The sequence below is a fragment of the Colius striatus genome, chromosome 3 (genome assembly GCF_028858725.1).
Source record: "Colius striatus isolate bColStr4 chromosome 3, bColStr4.1.hap1, whole genome shotgun sequence".
Classification (NCBI taxonomy): Eukaryota; Metazoa; Chordata; class Aves; order Coliiformes; family Coliidae; genus Colius; species Colius striatus.
In genome coordinates, this window is record NC_084761.1 from 49870759 (window position 1) to 49883755 (window position 12997).

The 12997-nt window shown below is 34.1% G+C and overlaps 1 protein-coding gene across 2 annotated transcripts in view; it reads right to left on the reverse strand.

Annotated features, from left to right (window-relative positions):
• CCSER1 (coiled-coil serine rich protein 1) overlaps positions 1-12997 on the reverse strand; it is a 690264-nt gene that overhangs the window by 236978 nt on the left and 440289 nt on the right. The window contains exon 10 of one of the 2 annotated variants that reach the window (XM_061993284.1): positions 12241-12430. The exons of the other annotated variant lie outside the window; for it this stretch is intronic. Coding sequence (XP_061849268.1) covers positions 12350-12430 — 81 coding nt within the window. The 3' untranslated portion in view covers positions 12241-12349. Of the gene's footprint in view, positions 1-12240; positions 12431-12997 lie in introns of those variants that run through there. 2 annotated transcript variants of the gene reach the window in all.

Sequence of the window (12997 nt, forward strand, 5' to 3'; positions counted from 1 at the left end):
GCATATAATTATAAATTACTGTTAAGTGGCTGTTATTTTATGAGAAGGTTGAAATGTGTTTTGTAGCTATTGTTACTAAATATTTATAAATAACATTTTTTGACTCATGATAATCTACTTCAGAAACTAGAGCCAAAATTAAAGCCTCCAAGAAAGTGTCTTCTCTTTCAGAATTTTAGATTGCCTGGATTTCAAATTCAGCTTGTGTATAAGAACAGACAAAAAACTGTACCAATAAAATCACAGAATCACAGAATCTCAAGGGCTGGAAGAGACCTTGAAAAATCACCTATTCCAACCCCTTTGCCAGAGCAGGACCACTTATGACTGCTAACATAAGAACTTTTTGATATTGCCAACTGATCCATGTGGACCTGCTTTAGCAGGAGGTTGGACTAGATGATCTCTAGAGGTCTCTTCTAACCCCTGCCTTCTCCAACTCTGTGGTAAGTATGTATACCACTATCAAGTTTATTACTACAAAAGAGTTTATCTTCTAAAGAATAAAAAGGAGGTATTCATCAAGATGAATGGAAAAAAAATAAGGATTTGCTCTTCCTCTCATATGTAGGTAAATTTAATTAATTTAATAACGTACTGATCGATAAATAAAATCCCACTAACTACTTTAATTCATCAAAACATTAATCTAGATTAAAAAACAGATTTAAGATATACATTTTGGACCTGTGCCAAAAATAGTATGTTGTTTTCTTCTGTTCACAGAGCAATAAGTTGAGTAATGATAACAAAATCTATTTGCAAATGTAAATACAATGAAGCAGTCCTTAATTAGCACATGCAAATGTGCTAAGTTCAGAAAAATGCTTACTATCTACAATGTTCTTCTATTTATACAAATTTAGAGATTATATTTTGTGTAATTAGGTGTAAATTTTAAGGATATGCATTAATCAAAATTTGTCTTTGCAAAAAGGATTAATTAGTGTTTATAATAGCATTTGCAAGTGGAGATTAACTGAATCATGCTCAAGTAACAGACTAAATGAAGTCAGCATCACTTTTTAAAAAACCCTTTTTTTTTAAACAAAGGAAGCTGCATATTTCAGTATCATTTCAGAAACAGTGAAAGAAGATTTCATAGTAAAAGATAATATACAAAGGAACAGATTGTGTTCACACAAAGGGCACTGCAATGCATGTTACCTATGACGGACCAGGACTCCCTGGTGGAGTGCTACTGATTTGCACAGATCAGGACCACAGAGTTTAGCGTGATAAAACAGGAGACAATTGAGAAAAGCTGATAATATTTACTTCTCTCTGCCTCAGGAATGATAAATAACTGAATACACACATTTTGGCCCTCTAGGTAATGCAGTTTCACTACAAAACCAGATGTCATCCAAACCTAATTAAATGTACCACTAAGTTCACATAAAGCCAAACACTGGAAGAAAGCTGATTTCTGATAAAATAAGTAGTCCTCTGCTTTCTCCAGTCACAATGCTAGGAATAATAGTAACAATACAAAATAAATACTGTCTATCTCATCCTAGGGTTTTTTTGATAAAGACTGATAGAGAATGCAGCCTTTAAATTCCATGAAACAGGAGCAAGCCATAATTTCTAAATAATTTTTGAATTTGGACAGCTAAATCAAGGAAATAACAAACAATTTCTGTCCCTGCTAGCTCTCACAATTTGTAAATATCTTTTACTTCAATCTTGATATACATGTTCATAGGAACTCTGAAAAAAAATCACAATGTTCCATTAATACTTCACAAATAAATGAAAAACATATTACACTTCAGATCCCATTATTAAAAAAAAAATAAAATACAGATCTCTTCTCTGACACTCTCCACAGCAGCCTATCTGCACCTTTTAAAGGCAAAGCAGATCTCTAGCAATAGTAAAGCGTCTTCCAGGCATACACAGTGAAAAGTCTTTACTTCTAGGACACAATAATTTCATGCATTCATAGAAGGTTGACAAAGCAATTAATATTCATTAGAACAAGATAAAGGTTTTGGCACATTTCACATACAAAAGGTTCACATTAGAAAATCTCTATTATGCTAATTCAGGATAAAAAGGAGATGCACTAATTCAAAAGAGCTCTATGAAAAAAGTAAACCCACACCAAAGAAACACCCACAAAACTTTAAAATTTCTTATACAAAACCTACCAGGTCCTCATATTTGCATAGAAAGGTTGCCTCTGGTTCATTCACATTGCACAGGTATTCAAAATTCCAACAGTTATCTTGATTCAAATGCACAAGAGCTATTTCAGTTTTTGGAGAATATTGACTGCAGCTGATACTTTACTGGTACTTAAATACTTCCCTGTATTTAGACCAACCTGCTAAAAAATCTAGCATAGTAAGGTGTATCCTAATAACTTCCATGTATCTGCAAAATCTTCAGAGAATATAAGGATCTGTGTATTGATCTGACCCTTTTCACCAAAAAAAGTCAGTGATGACTGGGGGAAATGTATTACATTGATCAAATTAACTGTTCTGAAAGAAGAAAACTATGGTTTGAAGTTAGTGTTTGTTGCAGGAAGAAACAAACACTTTGAAAATACAATGTTATTAAGATATGGTAAAAAGCAGTTCAGACATTTTGATTTAGAATTTTGTTTCCATTTAAAATTAGTGATGAAATCGTAATCCCTGCATGGGTAATACAGTCATGTACAATCATAAATGAGTTTGCCAACTTTGTCTAACTAAAGGCATCACTAGTAATTTAGATGGCAAAAAGAAACAGTTCCAAGCACAGCCACCAGTCAATCTTCAAAAGCTGGTTGCCACTGACCAATTCCTGCCTCAGCAAATGGAGCTTCCTTTCAAATTTAGAGTCTCTGTATGTTGCCTCTTACAATCATGTACTATTTCATCAATTACTTTGGAAAGGTTGCATTGAATTTAAAGCAGTTATAATGGATAGGTAGCCTTCGTAAATTATGATACTTAAAGTATCAATATACCACATTTCACATGGAAAAATAACTAATTGGTGATTAAAGGTGAGATAGGATCTGCCTCTTATGTGGTTTTTTTTTTTCCCCTAACCATTCAGGAAATAGTTTGCACTCAAAGTGAATCTGAATTGTCCTGTTGGTTAATTAGCACAGACGTAGCATGGAAATCAAAGTGCTGACAAAGAAAAGGTCTGGGAACTAAAATATAACCAAAAAAAAAGAAAAAAAAAGAAAAAAAACAGGACAGAAAATAGACCAGGGAATTAGAGAATTGTAATGGGACAATGAGGCAAGTTTACAAGAATAGGAAGTGAAAGCACTGAAACTTTAAAGGAACACTTAAAGGAAAACTAGAATAAAAATTTTTTAAAAAGAAGACATTTTATTAAACATATTGTGCAGTCTTCATTCCTGCTCCCTTCCCTAATGCCTCCACCCTTTCCTCTTCTAAAACAAAATAGTCCTCTGTACACAGCCGACCTGTTCCAGAAAGAATGTATTTGTTACCTTGTAAGAACTGACTAGACTCCACTTGGGAGATGTGTAAGAGCTAACAATTTTCATGTACTATGGGAGTTATTTGAAACACTCTCTCTTACACACACATACACACATACTGTTGTGGTTTTATTAGATTAGTTTTGGCAATGCAATTAGTAGAAAGGTAAAAAGCCCCTAAGTTTACTATACATGAAAGAAAAATCCAAATACTAATAAAAAATGCAGAAGATATTTTGAGTGACTCACCCTAATGCCTCAGAATAGTGCAATAGAAAGTTCTGGAATCCCAAATCGAAGTTGAATTGGGCTGTCCACACTTCTTTGTACCTCAATTAAAACAGAGCTTGCCTCAGCTATAGATATTGAGCTGTACACTGGAAATACTTCTGTAGAAATTTTCTCTTAGTCCGATAACTAAAAAAATCTGAAGCGGCAGCATGCTTCCCCTAGGCAAGAATTCACTAGACAAGAGTAAGGTTTGGTGATTTCTTTAACCTGGCCTTTAAAAAGCCTTCTGTGAGAAAAAGTTGAAATTTTGCCTTGCAAAATCTCAAATGGTTATGCTTTCCCAGGTATATTTAATAAGATTTTTATTTGGTCCTGTAATAATACATGCAAATTAATTCAGGAAGAAGCTGAGTATTTTATGAGCACATGGCCTCAAGTCTTTGAACATATTTTTCATGCTCATGCAGAAATACTGGTACTAATCACAGATTAATTAAATTTATCAGAAGTAAAGCAGCACATTACATTTATTACTTACAACCAAAGGGCAAGGGAAAGCAACAGTTAGAACAATGCAGGATAAAAACCAAGATGAAATGTCTACAGCAGAAGGAAAGCTGAGCAATATTGTCAGAATGACAAATTCTCCTATCTTTACTACAATACTAACTCATCTAGAGTTTTAAAAGTTCATTTTAAAGAATTTTATGGGTATTTTTGTGCACCAATGGCTATGAGATTTGTAATAAAGTGTACAGATGAGAAATATGCAAGAGGAATATACACATCAGTGCTCTCTCCATATCATCCAACTTACTGTACTAGGATATTCCACCAACACGTGACACAATCAACATTTACAAAGCAACTGTGTTTATCTTGAATAGTGGCGTGACCCATTGAAAATTTACTTCATTATGAAATATAAGCTACTGCAAAGCACTAATGCAAAGTAAGCCTTCTAGCAGTGGGAAAAAAAGTTTTCTGTAGATGCTCAAAAGAATTTACAAGTATTTTAATTAAATTGTACATCTGCATGGTGAGCTGAAATATACAGTCCAAGTTGACAACACACAGCAAAGCTCTCTTGAAATTTGCCAACCTGAATCTGTTACAAATAGTTCAAGAAAACCAAAGGGTGGCTAAACAAGTTTCACATTAATTTCTTACTTGATATAAGACAGAAAAAAACCAATACTATCTTCTGGATATTAAAAGAAAAATCTAAAATTACCTTAATACATACAAAATTGAAATGGCATAATTTTCTTTTTACATATTTTTGAACATGAGTAGCTAGTGTTCTGAACTACAGGAAAAAAATATCACTTCCTAGTCCCTAAGAGTTATCCTGTACGGGCAGTTTGTCTTAGATGTCTTTTCTTTTTCTCTTCCTTTCTGCCTAAAACTAAGAAAGAGGCTGATGAAAAATGGAAGTTAAAAGAAAAAGTGTAATTTTCTGGTCTCTATTGTTGAAGTTTTAGAAGCATGCTTTACAAGTGATAAAAACAATGTTTTATAGAAAAGAAAGAAAGGAGAGGATGAGACAAAATGAGACAGTAATGTGGAAGGAGAATAAAAATAATATAGAAAGATAAAAGAAAATGAGCAAAGGAGCAACAGCAGGGGAAAATAATGAGCCAGAACAAAAGCCCCACCACTAACAGAGTTTGCAAATATTCCCAACAGCAAGAAAAATTTGCAGACATGGCAACAAGAGATTTGAGGAAGGAAGACAGAAAAACCTGGGGTTTAAGAATGGAGTCAGCCAAGTACTTTCTCTTCTTCCTGCTTAAGAGTATAATAAGCTCTTAGATCAAGCATCTGGCACCTTCTTTTGGCAATATGTGCCTCATACATACAATATCCACTTAATCTGTTTCTCAGCATAAACATTTTCAACAGAGAACTAAAATGATAGTGAACTGTTGAAGATCTATGAAAAAGCTTTGAACATTGGATACCAGCTTTATCAACAATGTAGATGATGAGAATCATGTTAATGAAACTAAATTAATACGGAGGAATAATCAAACTAAACCTAAACTAGAACATGCTCCTTTAAGGATGTTGTCGGGATAGATAACCATAAAGGAAAGAAACTCATAAAAAATAGGTCCACCATCAATTAGTATTCTTCAGGTTAAGAACATCCCTAACCTACTTTGGTAAACCAGGCAGTTTCCCAGTAACATCACTGTACACTTATTTCTCTGTTTACTTTTTCACTACTACTGGTCAATATCAGGAAATAACATCGAGCTATGAAGAACTTCGAAAGAGAGATTTGGTGCTCTCCATCAGTATTTGTTACAAAGGGAAATATTTAAAAGTAAAGCAAACACTGGATGGATGTAGGTGCACATCGAAGGGTTCATAAAAGCTTTGGTTTCCTCCTCATTCTTACTAGTTTTACTCTTGTTTTGCCTTTCACGGTACTTGCCCATATCATTTTATCAGTCAGATCACTCAAATCATATCTAGGAGTTCCATAACAAGGACATTTTTAAAGGTTTTGCTATTTAAGTTACTACTTAAATCCTAACTGCACGGTTCTAAAAATATTTCTAAATTTACTTCTTTAGCAAGACAAGAGAAAGTATAAGCAATGCATGTGTTTTATTTTAAGTAATTTTATTCAATTTTCCATAAAAGATTATTCTTAGTTTGAAAAGTAGTTTATTCCCACAGATCAAGTTGCTAATGTTTGACAGATGCTTGTGAAATGGCTACCATAGAATTAGCAGCCTCAATTTGAAAGGTAAACTCTATGTGCTAATCAATTCCTATTTGGTTGACATCAAGCTTGCACACTTCCCCAAGTGTTAAACAAATTTAACAGAAAGTGTGATGAAGAATCAACTCATATAGGACTGCTAATAAAGATGTGGCATATCAGCTAATCAAAGATTTTCCAGAATAATAATATTAAAAACAACTCTAATCCACTGCTGACACAAGGACAGAATTGCCTTCTTAAAAATGTGCCATCATTAACTTGGCCTTATTTGTGAAAAATTAATTGCTAGATTATTTTGAAAGAGAACTGGATAAGATTGTATCTGAACAGAATATGGAGTAAATACTGTGTTTTGGATTTTTTAAAATGAGGCCTTTCCATTCACATTGAAGATCACCTTCTCGCAAATAAATTGAACACAATCCAAGCTGACCTGATGATCTCTAGTCAAAACATACTGTGGCCTGTGAAGAGCACTACATTGGAGCAGGTGGATATGCCCTGAAGGAACTGCAGCCCATAGAGAGTCCACACTGGAGCAGTTCCTGGAGCACTGTCAGCCCCTCAGCTCCAGATCGCAAATAGAAAACAGGAAAGAATAAATGACACAACCCCGTAGCACTGCCTTGAGTTCACTAGAATGCTATTATCATTTCCAAAGAGTCCTGTAAACAATATTACATGTGGCTTCAGCATATTTTACATTTCTTTTTTCAATTCAGAGTGGGTTTTTTTATTATTATTTTCTTTTTTAAATTCAGAGGGCTTCTCACATAGAAACAATGTGTTCACTTTCAGTTACAATGACAAAAAAAATCCTGGATTTACTTTGCTATAAACATATACGAAAGTCTTTGGTAGGCAGTTAACATGTTAGTTTTTGTTTCTCCAGTAAAGTGTCTTCTAGCATCAAGGATTCCAAAAGCATTCAGAAAAACTGTCATACTGGGAGTATGAGTAGATATATGACAATGTCTGAAGAGCCAACTGTTCATCAGTAGTCTCAGGTTTTTTTGTTCAATTCTGTAATTACTTGAGCTTTTTTTCAGGGTACCTGGACGCTTGCAAAACATACACAATTTTAAAAACTGACTCCATGGAACTGGTCCTTCCAAACTTGCATTCTAATCAGTAAACTTGTCTTTCTTCATGTTTATTTATGTAATACCTGAAATTTGGCAATTTATATTGGGGTCCTCTTTCAAGAATTTATTCATAACCTGACAGGACTCCTGTATTAGATTTGTCTCTGTTTTAATCTTTTCTTCTCAATCAAAGATGAAATAGATGTACATAGAAGTACAAATATATATTCACATAGATACTTTGTAATACTTGTGCCTCAGGAAGCTCAAGTCTTTCAGGTGTGCACTTAAAATTATTTCATATGTTTAAGGTATGAAGATCCTACTGCCTCTATCATCTGTTCCTCTCATGCAGTTCTGCTTTCTTCATTCTTCACTTAAAACATACTATTGTATCAGCAAAGGTGCATTTCTCTCAAAATATTTGATAGCATGTATGCACCATTACATGATATAGATCAAGCTCTCCTATTTTAGCATCAAATACAAAGCTATCACTTAATTTCGTCATGATAGTTAACAATAACAGCACCACCAAGTTTTTCCTGGATGTGTTTAGATGAATAAAAATATCCCTGAAATTAATGAAGCTGGTACCGAATATAAAGTTATAATACAGTATCTAATTTATGTGCTTGCAACTTCAATGTGATTTTACACACAGTCACAGAAATAGATCTTTGCGAGCTTTCTTTTGCAGTGCATTTCCTAGTAAACAAACAGAACTTTTTTTTTTTTCCCCCCCTCACTCCTTTATTGCTGGTATCCAGTAGATTCTGTTTTCAATTTAATGCCTTTTTGTATACTACAAAAGAAATGTATTACTATTCCCCAAATCTCATTTATAACCCTTTCCCTTCATGCTCCTTCTTGCTGTTTTATCATTAATGTTAATATTCTGTTGACTCTTTAGAAGTGGAAACTTCCATCACTAAGAATGAATACATGAATACTAAAAGAGCACTGTATTGAAATGAAGGCAGATTACACAGCCTGGATATAGTTCTCATTGCACTTCTGTTGAGAAAGTGCTAGTAACAGGTCAGGGATAGAAATGGCATTTGCTGTTTCTATTCTTGGTATAATACAGGTCATATATTGTACATTAGCTTTTTCCTTCTAAGATCATTCAGTTTTAACACTCATAAACCCATGTCCAGAAGATAAGTTACTGGCCTCCTAATTTAAGAAAAACAAAATTTCCAGCCCTCTCACATGCACAAGGTACCCATCCTCACAGAGTCTCAACGATTATTCTGCATATTATTTGAGAGGCCTGTTGTAAACACTGTAAACTATAGGAATTCTTTATTGGTCCAAACGCACATTGAGATACATCAGAAGAGTTTACCTGCCAGTATTCACACCATTTTGCGTGTTTTCATACAGAAATTGTTTTAAAAAGATTTTTTTTTTTTTATTTAAAGGCACTGGTAACTGTTAAAAATAAAATCTCCTTTCAGTTCAAGCAGGATGTAACCTTTCTGTGTCTCTCTATCCCACCTCAGGCTGTTCAAGAATTGTCTGCCCCTCTGACTACTGATAACTTATAATCATTCTTCTTTCCTCTCAGCCTCTCAACATTTACCATAGACTATTTACTTTAGCTGTAACATTTTTGCACCTGTGTTAACTTTAACTCCAGTGACTTTTTCCTCTCTTACCGCTGTGTCAAAGAGCATTGCACTGCAAATTTGGAACTCCCTGAAGGAAAATGCAGAAAAGAAACTCAGGTTATCTTGTAGCACTTGAATAGTATCAACTGAAGAAAGAACAATGTGTTCTAGTTAAAATAACAAACCTCTGCACTTGTTAAATGTCAATGTTGAGAATGAGAACAAAGTATTTTGCCAATACTGTTTCACTATCATATCCCAGTTAACACAGTGTTGCCATTGATTGTAACAAGACACACGCTTTGGATTAAGTTAACTAAAAGGACATTAAGATTTGGTTTTGTCTGGACTGCCTGAATATTTGCTTTAGCTCTTAGCAGTTACCTAATGATCATCAGACTATTACCTTTTTTTTTCTACTAGCTGTTGTTCAGCTTTTCATAGCTGCATGGTGTTACACTTTGTATTGGGCTTACAAGGCAAGCTTTTGGTAGCAGGTGGATTCGTCAGCTATACATATCTTACAGGTACCAGTAATGAGCCGAAGAAAAATCTTCTTTCTCTGAAGAAAAATCTTCCAGTATTGAGTAATCCAAATCATTAGACCTGACACCAGAGACCCCAGGCCTATGAACTCAGCAATGGTCATTTACTCACCATTATGGGAGACAAACTTTGGGAGAGGTAAAACCAGTTGTAAGGATAACAGCTATTTCATGTGAACTTTAAATCAATGATAAAGAGCAAGGTATACAACATGTTCATAAACATATCAGTGAGATCCCAACTGAATTCCAGAAAGAGGAGAAAGAAATCCTGAATGCTAACAACAGACTCTTGCCAAGGAGTTATTGATGCCAGATTTACTGCAGTGCCACCACTCCCACGACTGACCCAAAGCCACTGACCTTCACAACAGAAACTGGGGAAGAGTGATACATCAAAGAAGGAGTAGATACTGGGAACTTATGTACATTTAATTTTTGGCTGTTTGAACTAGATGTGCTAGTATCACTGTAAGTGGAATAATAATTTAAATAAAAGACAGTTAAGACTTTCATTAGACTAACACTAAGTTCTTGTCTATGCATATAAATTGTGGGCTTTGCCTACACTGATAGTATCTCCTTGACATTTGAACATTACTTGTCAGTCCCGATTTTTTTCCAGACTATTTGAATGCCATGTGAGTAAAAGAACCAACCTAAGTAATTTCTTATTGGTTGGTAAAGTTAAAGAAAAGTTAAACAAAGAAACTGAAAAAGTTAAAATTCCCAACTCTTTTGCTCTTTACCCTCAAAGACAAAAGGAATTTCCTTCGTTGGAGGTCTCCAAGGCCAGCCTGGACATGTTCCTATGAGATCTGACCTAGGTGAACCTGCTTCTGCAGGGGGGTTGGACTAGATGGTCTCTAAAGGTCCCTTCTAACCCCTACCATTCTATGATTCTATGATTCTATGAAATGACAGATGGTAGCAACACTTCTATCAGGTGGGAGCTTTAGAAATATCCTGTTTGTGTATTTTAAGTATTCTTTCATACTTGTAGGAGGAAAAGGTAAAACACCTGTTCATTTAGAAAGTGAAACTAATTTTCTTCTAATTGGAATCCTGAAGAATTTTTTCTTCCATTATTCTTTCACTGATTTACACAGTTTTCTCAAAAGTTGCTCCATTTACTAGATTTTTTTTTTTTTTTAAGCAAAGCATTGCATTGTAAAATGTTCTTTCTATCCTCTTCCAGGTAACAGTATCCTACACGGACTGGAAATATTACCATAATAAAGACAATAAAAAAAAACCAAAAGAGAGCACAACAGACAGCAAGAGGTAGGCATTTCTATGCAGAAGGGATTTTCTAGTATTAAGGAAGAGAAGAAATAACGGCAACAGAAGAAGTTCAAAAGGATAATATGCACATGTGCTTTTCTGTTGTTTCTTTAAATTGTAGAAATGCTACAACATTGGTTTTTCAAGATACTTCCAACAAATACAATAAGAACTGGGCAACTATACAGGCAAAGAAGTTTCAAGAAGCCTGATTTGATGGACCAACGTAATACAACATCATGTGTGAAGAAGGTTCATTCCCTTTAAAGACCTGCATCAAAAGCTGATTGCTTTTATTTTCAGTTCAGATCTATTTAACTGGTGAGATGTGACTTTTTAATGAGAGCTTTTAAAATTAAAGCCACAGGTACTAAACAGGTGTTGTTGAATAACTTATTATGTACTATCAGGCCTGATCAAAATGACATAATAACAAAAATGAAACACTGTTTCCTCTTAATAAAAAAAGATATTAGCAGGAAAGCTTTAAGAATACTGCTGGCACTAGCATCTTCTTATCTTACCTGAAGGGTGGGTGTAGAGTACATCCTCAGGTGAATGAAGACAATCCTGGGTAAGAGAACACTGAAGCAACTAATAGTGGTGACACTGTTTGTGCTGAACTCTCCAGTTTTCTTCTGATTTCTTGATTAATAAAGCCATAAATCAGGAATTACTTTCCTCACCCCCACTGCCTTTGGACAACAATTATCTACTCAAGTAGCACAGTCATGCATAGAAAGCATATTATGTTGTCCTAGCAATGTCTCTTAGAAGCTGAAGGGCTCAGAAAATAAGACAAAAAGTAATGCTGTCATTCTAAGAATTTCCCAGGTCAAAGCTGTGTAAATTCTACTTGTAAAAGCTTACCAAATCTGCTGCAGAAATCACACATCTCTTGAATCACAAATGAAAATTGCATACATACTTATGAACTTTCATCATAAAGCACATATTGAAAGGTACTGACCTGGTATTCACAATTGCTGCAGAAGTATTAGTGCAAAACAAACAAAAAAACAAACACAGATCTCCAAAAAATTAGTTTACTTAAGTTTCCAGATCTTGAAGATGTGTTTTTTCAATTTCAGAGACAAGCATCACTGAAGTATTTTCTTATTTGAAGTGAATCACCAGTGGATGATTAATTGCATAAAATGGTAAGAATAACAGAGTTTTATTTCAGGTAATAACTTTAATAGCTGACTAATAATTTATTCATATATATATATTTAATAATGAAGTTATTACTGTCAAAAAAGTAATGTTTGACTGTTGATAATACAAATATTGAGTAATAGCATTTTGCCAGTAAGAGTAACTTGCAGCTCATGTCATCTACAGCAGTATTTAATTAAATGTATAAGTGCAGAGTGTCCAGATGTTGTTTTTTAATTTAATAATGATGGAACGAATGAGATGCTGTTAGGTTTGTAAACTAAGCCTTCAGAACATGGAGAATTCCACAGAGCCTTTAAAAAAAAAGAAAAAAACAAAAAAGAAAGAAAAAGAAATGAAATCTTAAAGATGCATGGTTTGGTGGCAACTAAAGTTAAATGAAAAATTATCATTTCTGCTTTATGCAGTCATGCAGGCAGTATGTAATAATGAAGCTTCTTTCACACCAATGATCAACACTACAAAGAATTAAGTAATGATGCATACAAAACCAGAAATATTACTTGTCAGTTTGTGCATGACACAGTTCTAGTTAGAAAACTGTTATGTACAACAGATGCCAAGTTTGTACAGGAAAAAAAGGTCACCAGAATGAGCTAGTTTACGCTAATAGAAGGAATCTACATGCAGCATGCACACAACATGAAAATATCTCCACATTATGATAATATGATAAAACTGTGTAAGTAGATCATTTTGTATTAAACAGTACCCATTTTAAACATACAATACATTCCTTTATAATGCAGCAGTTATCCATGCCTCATTTCTACAGTTTTGCTTTTTCATCTTTTCTTCAAGGTATATCCAAGTATTTTCTCATTGCAAAACATTGCTACTTTTGAGAATTTCTGATTGTA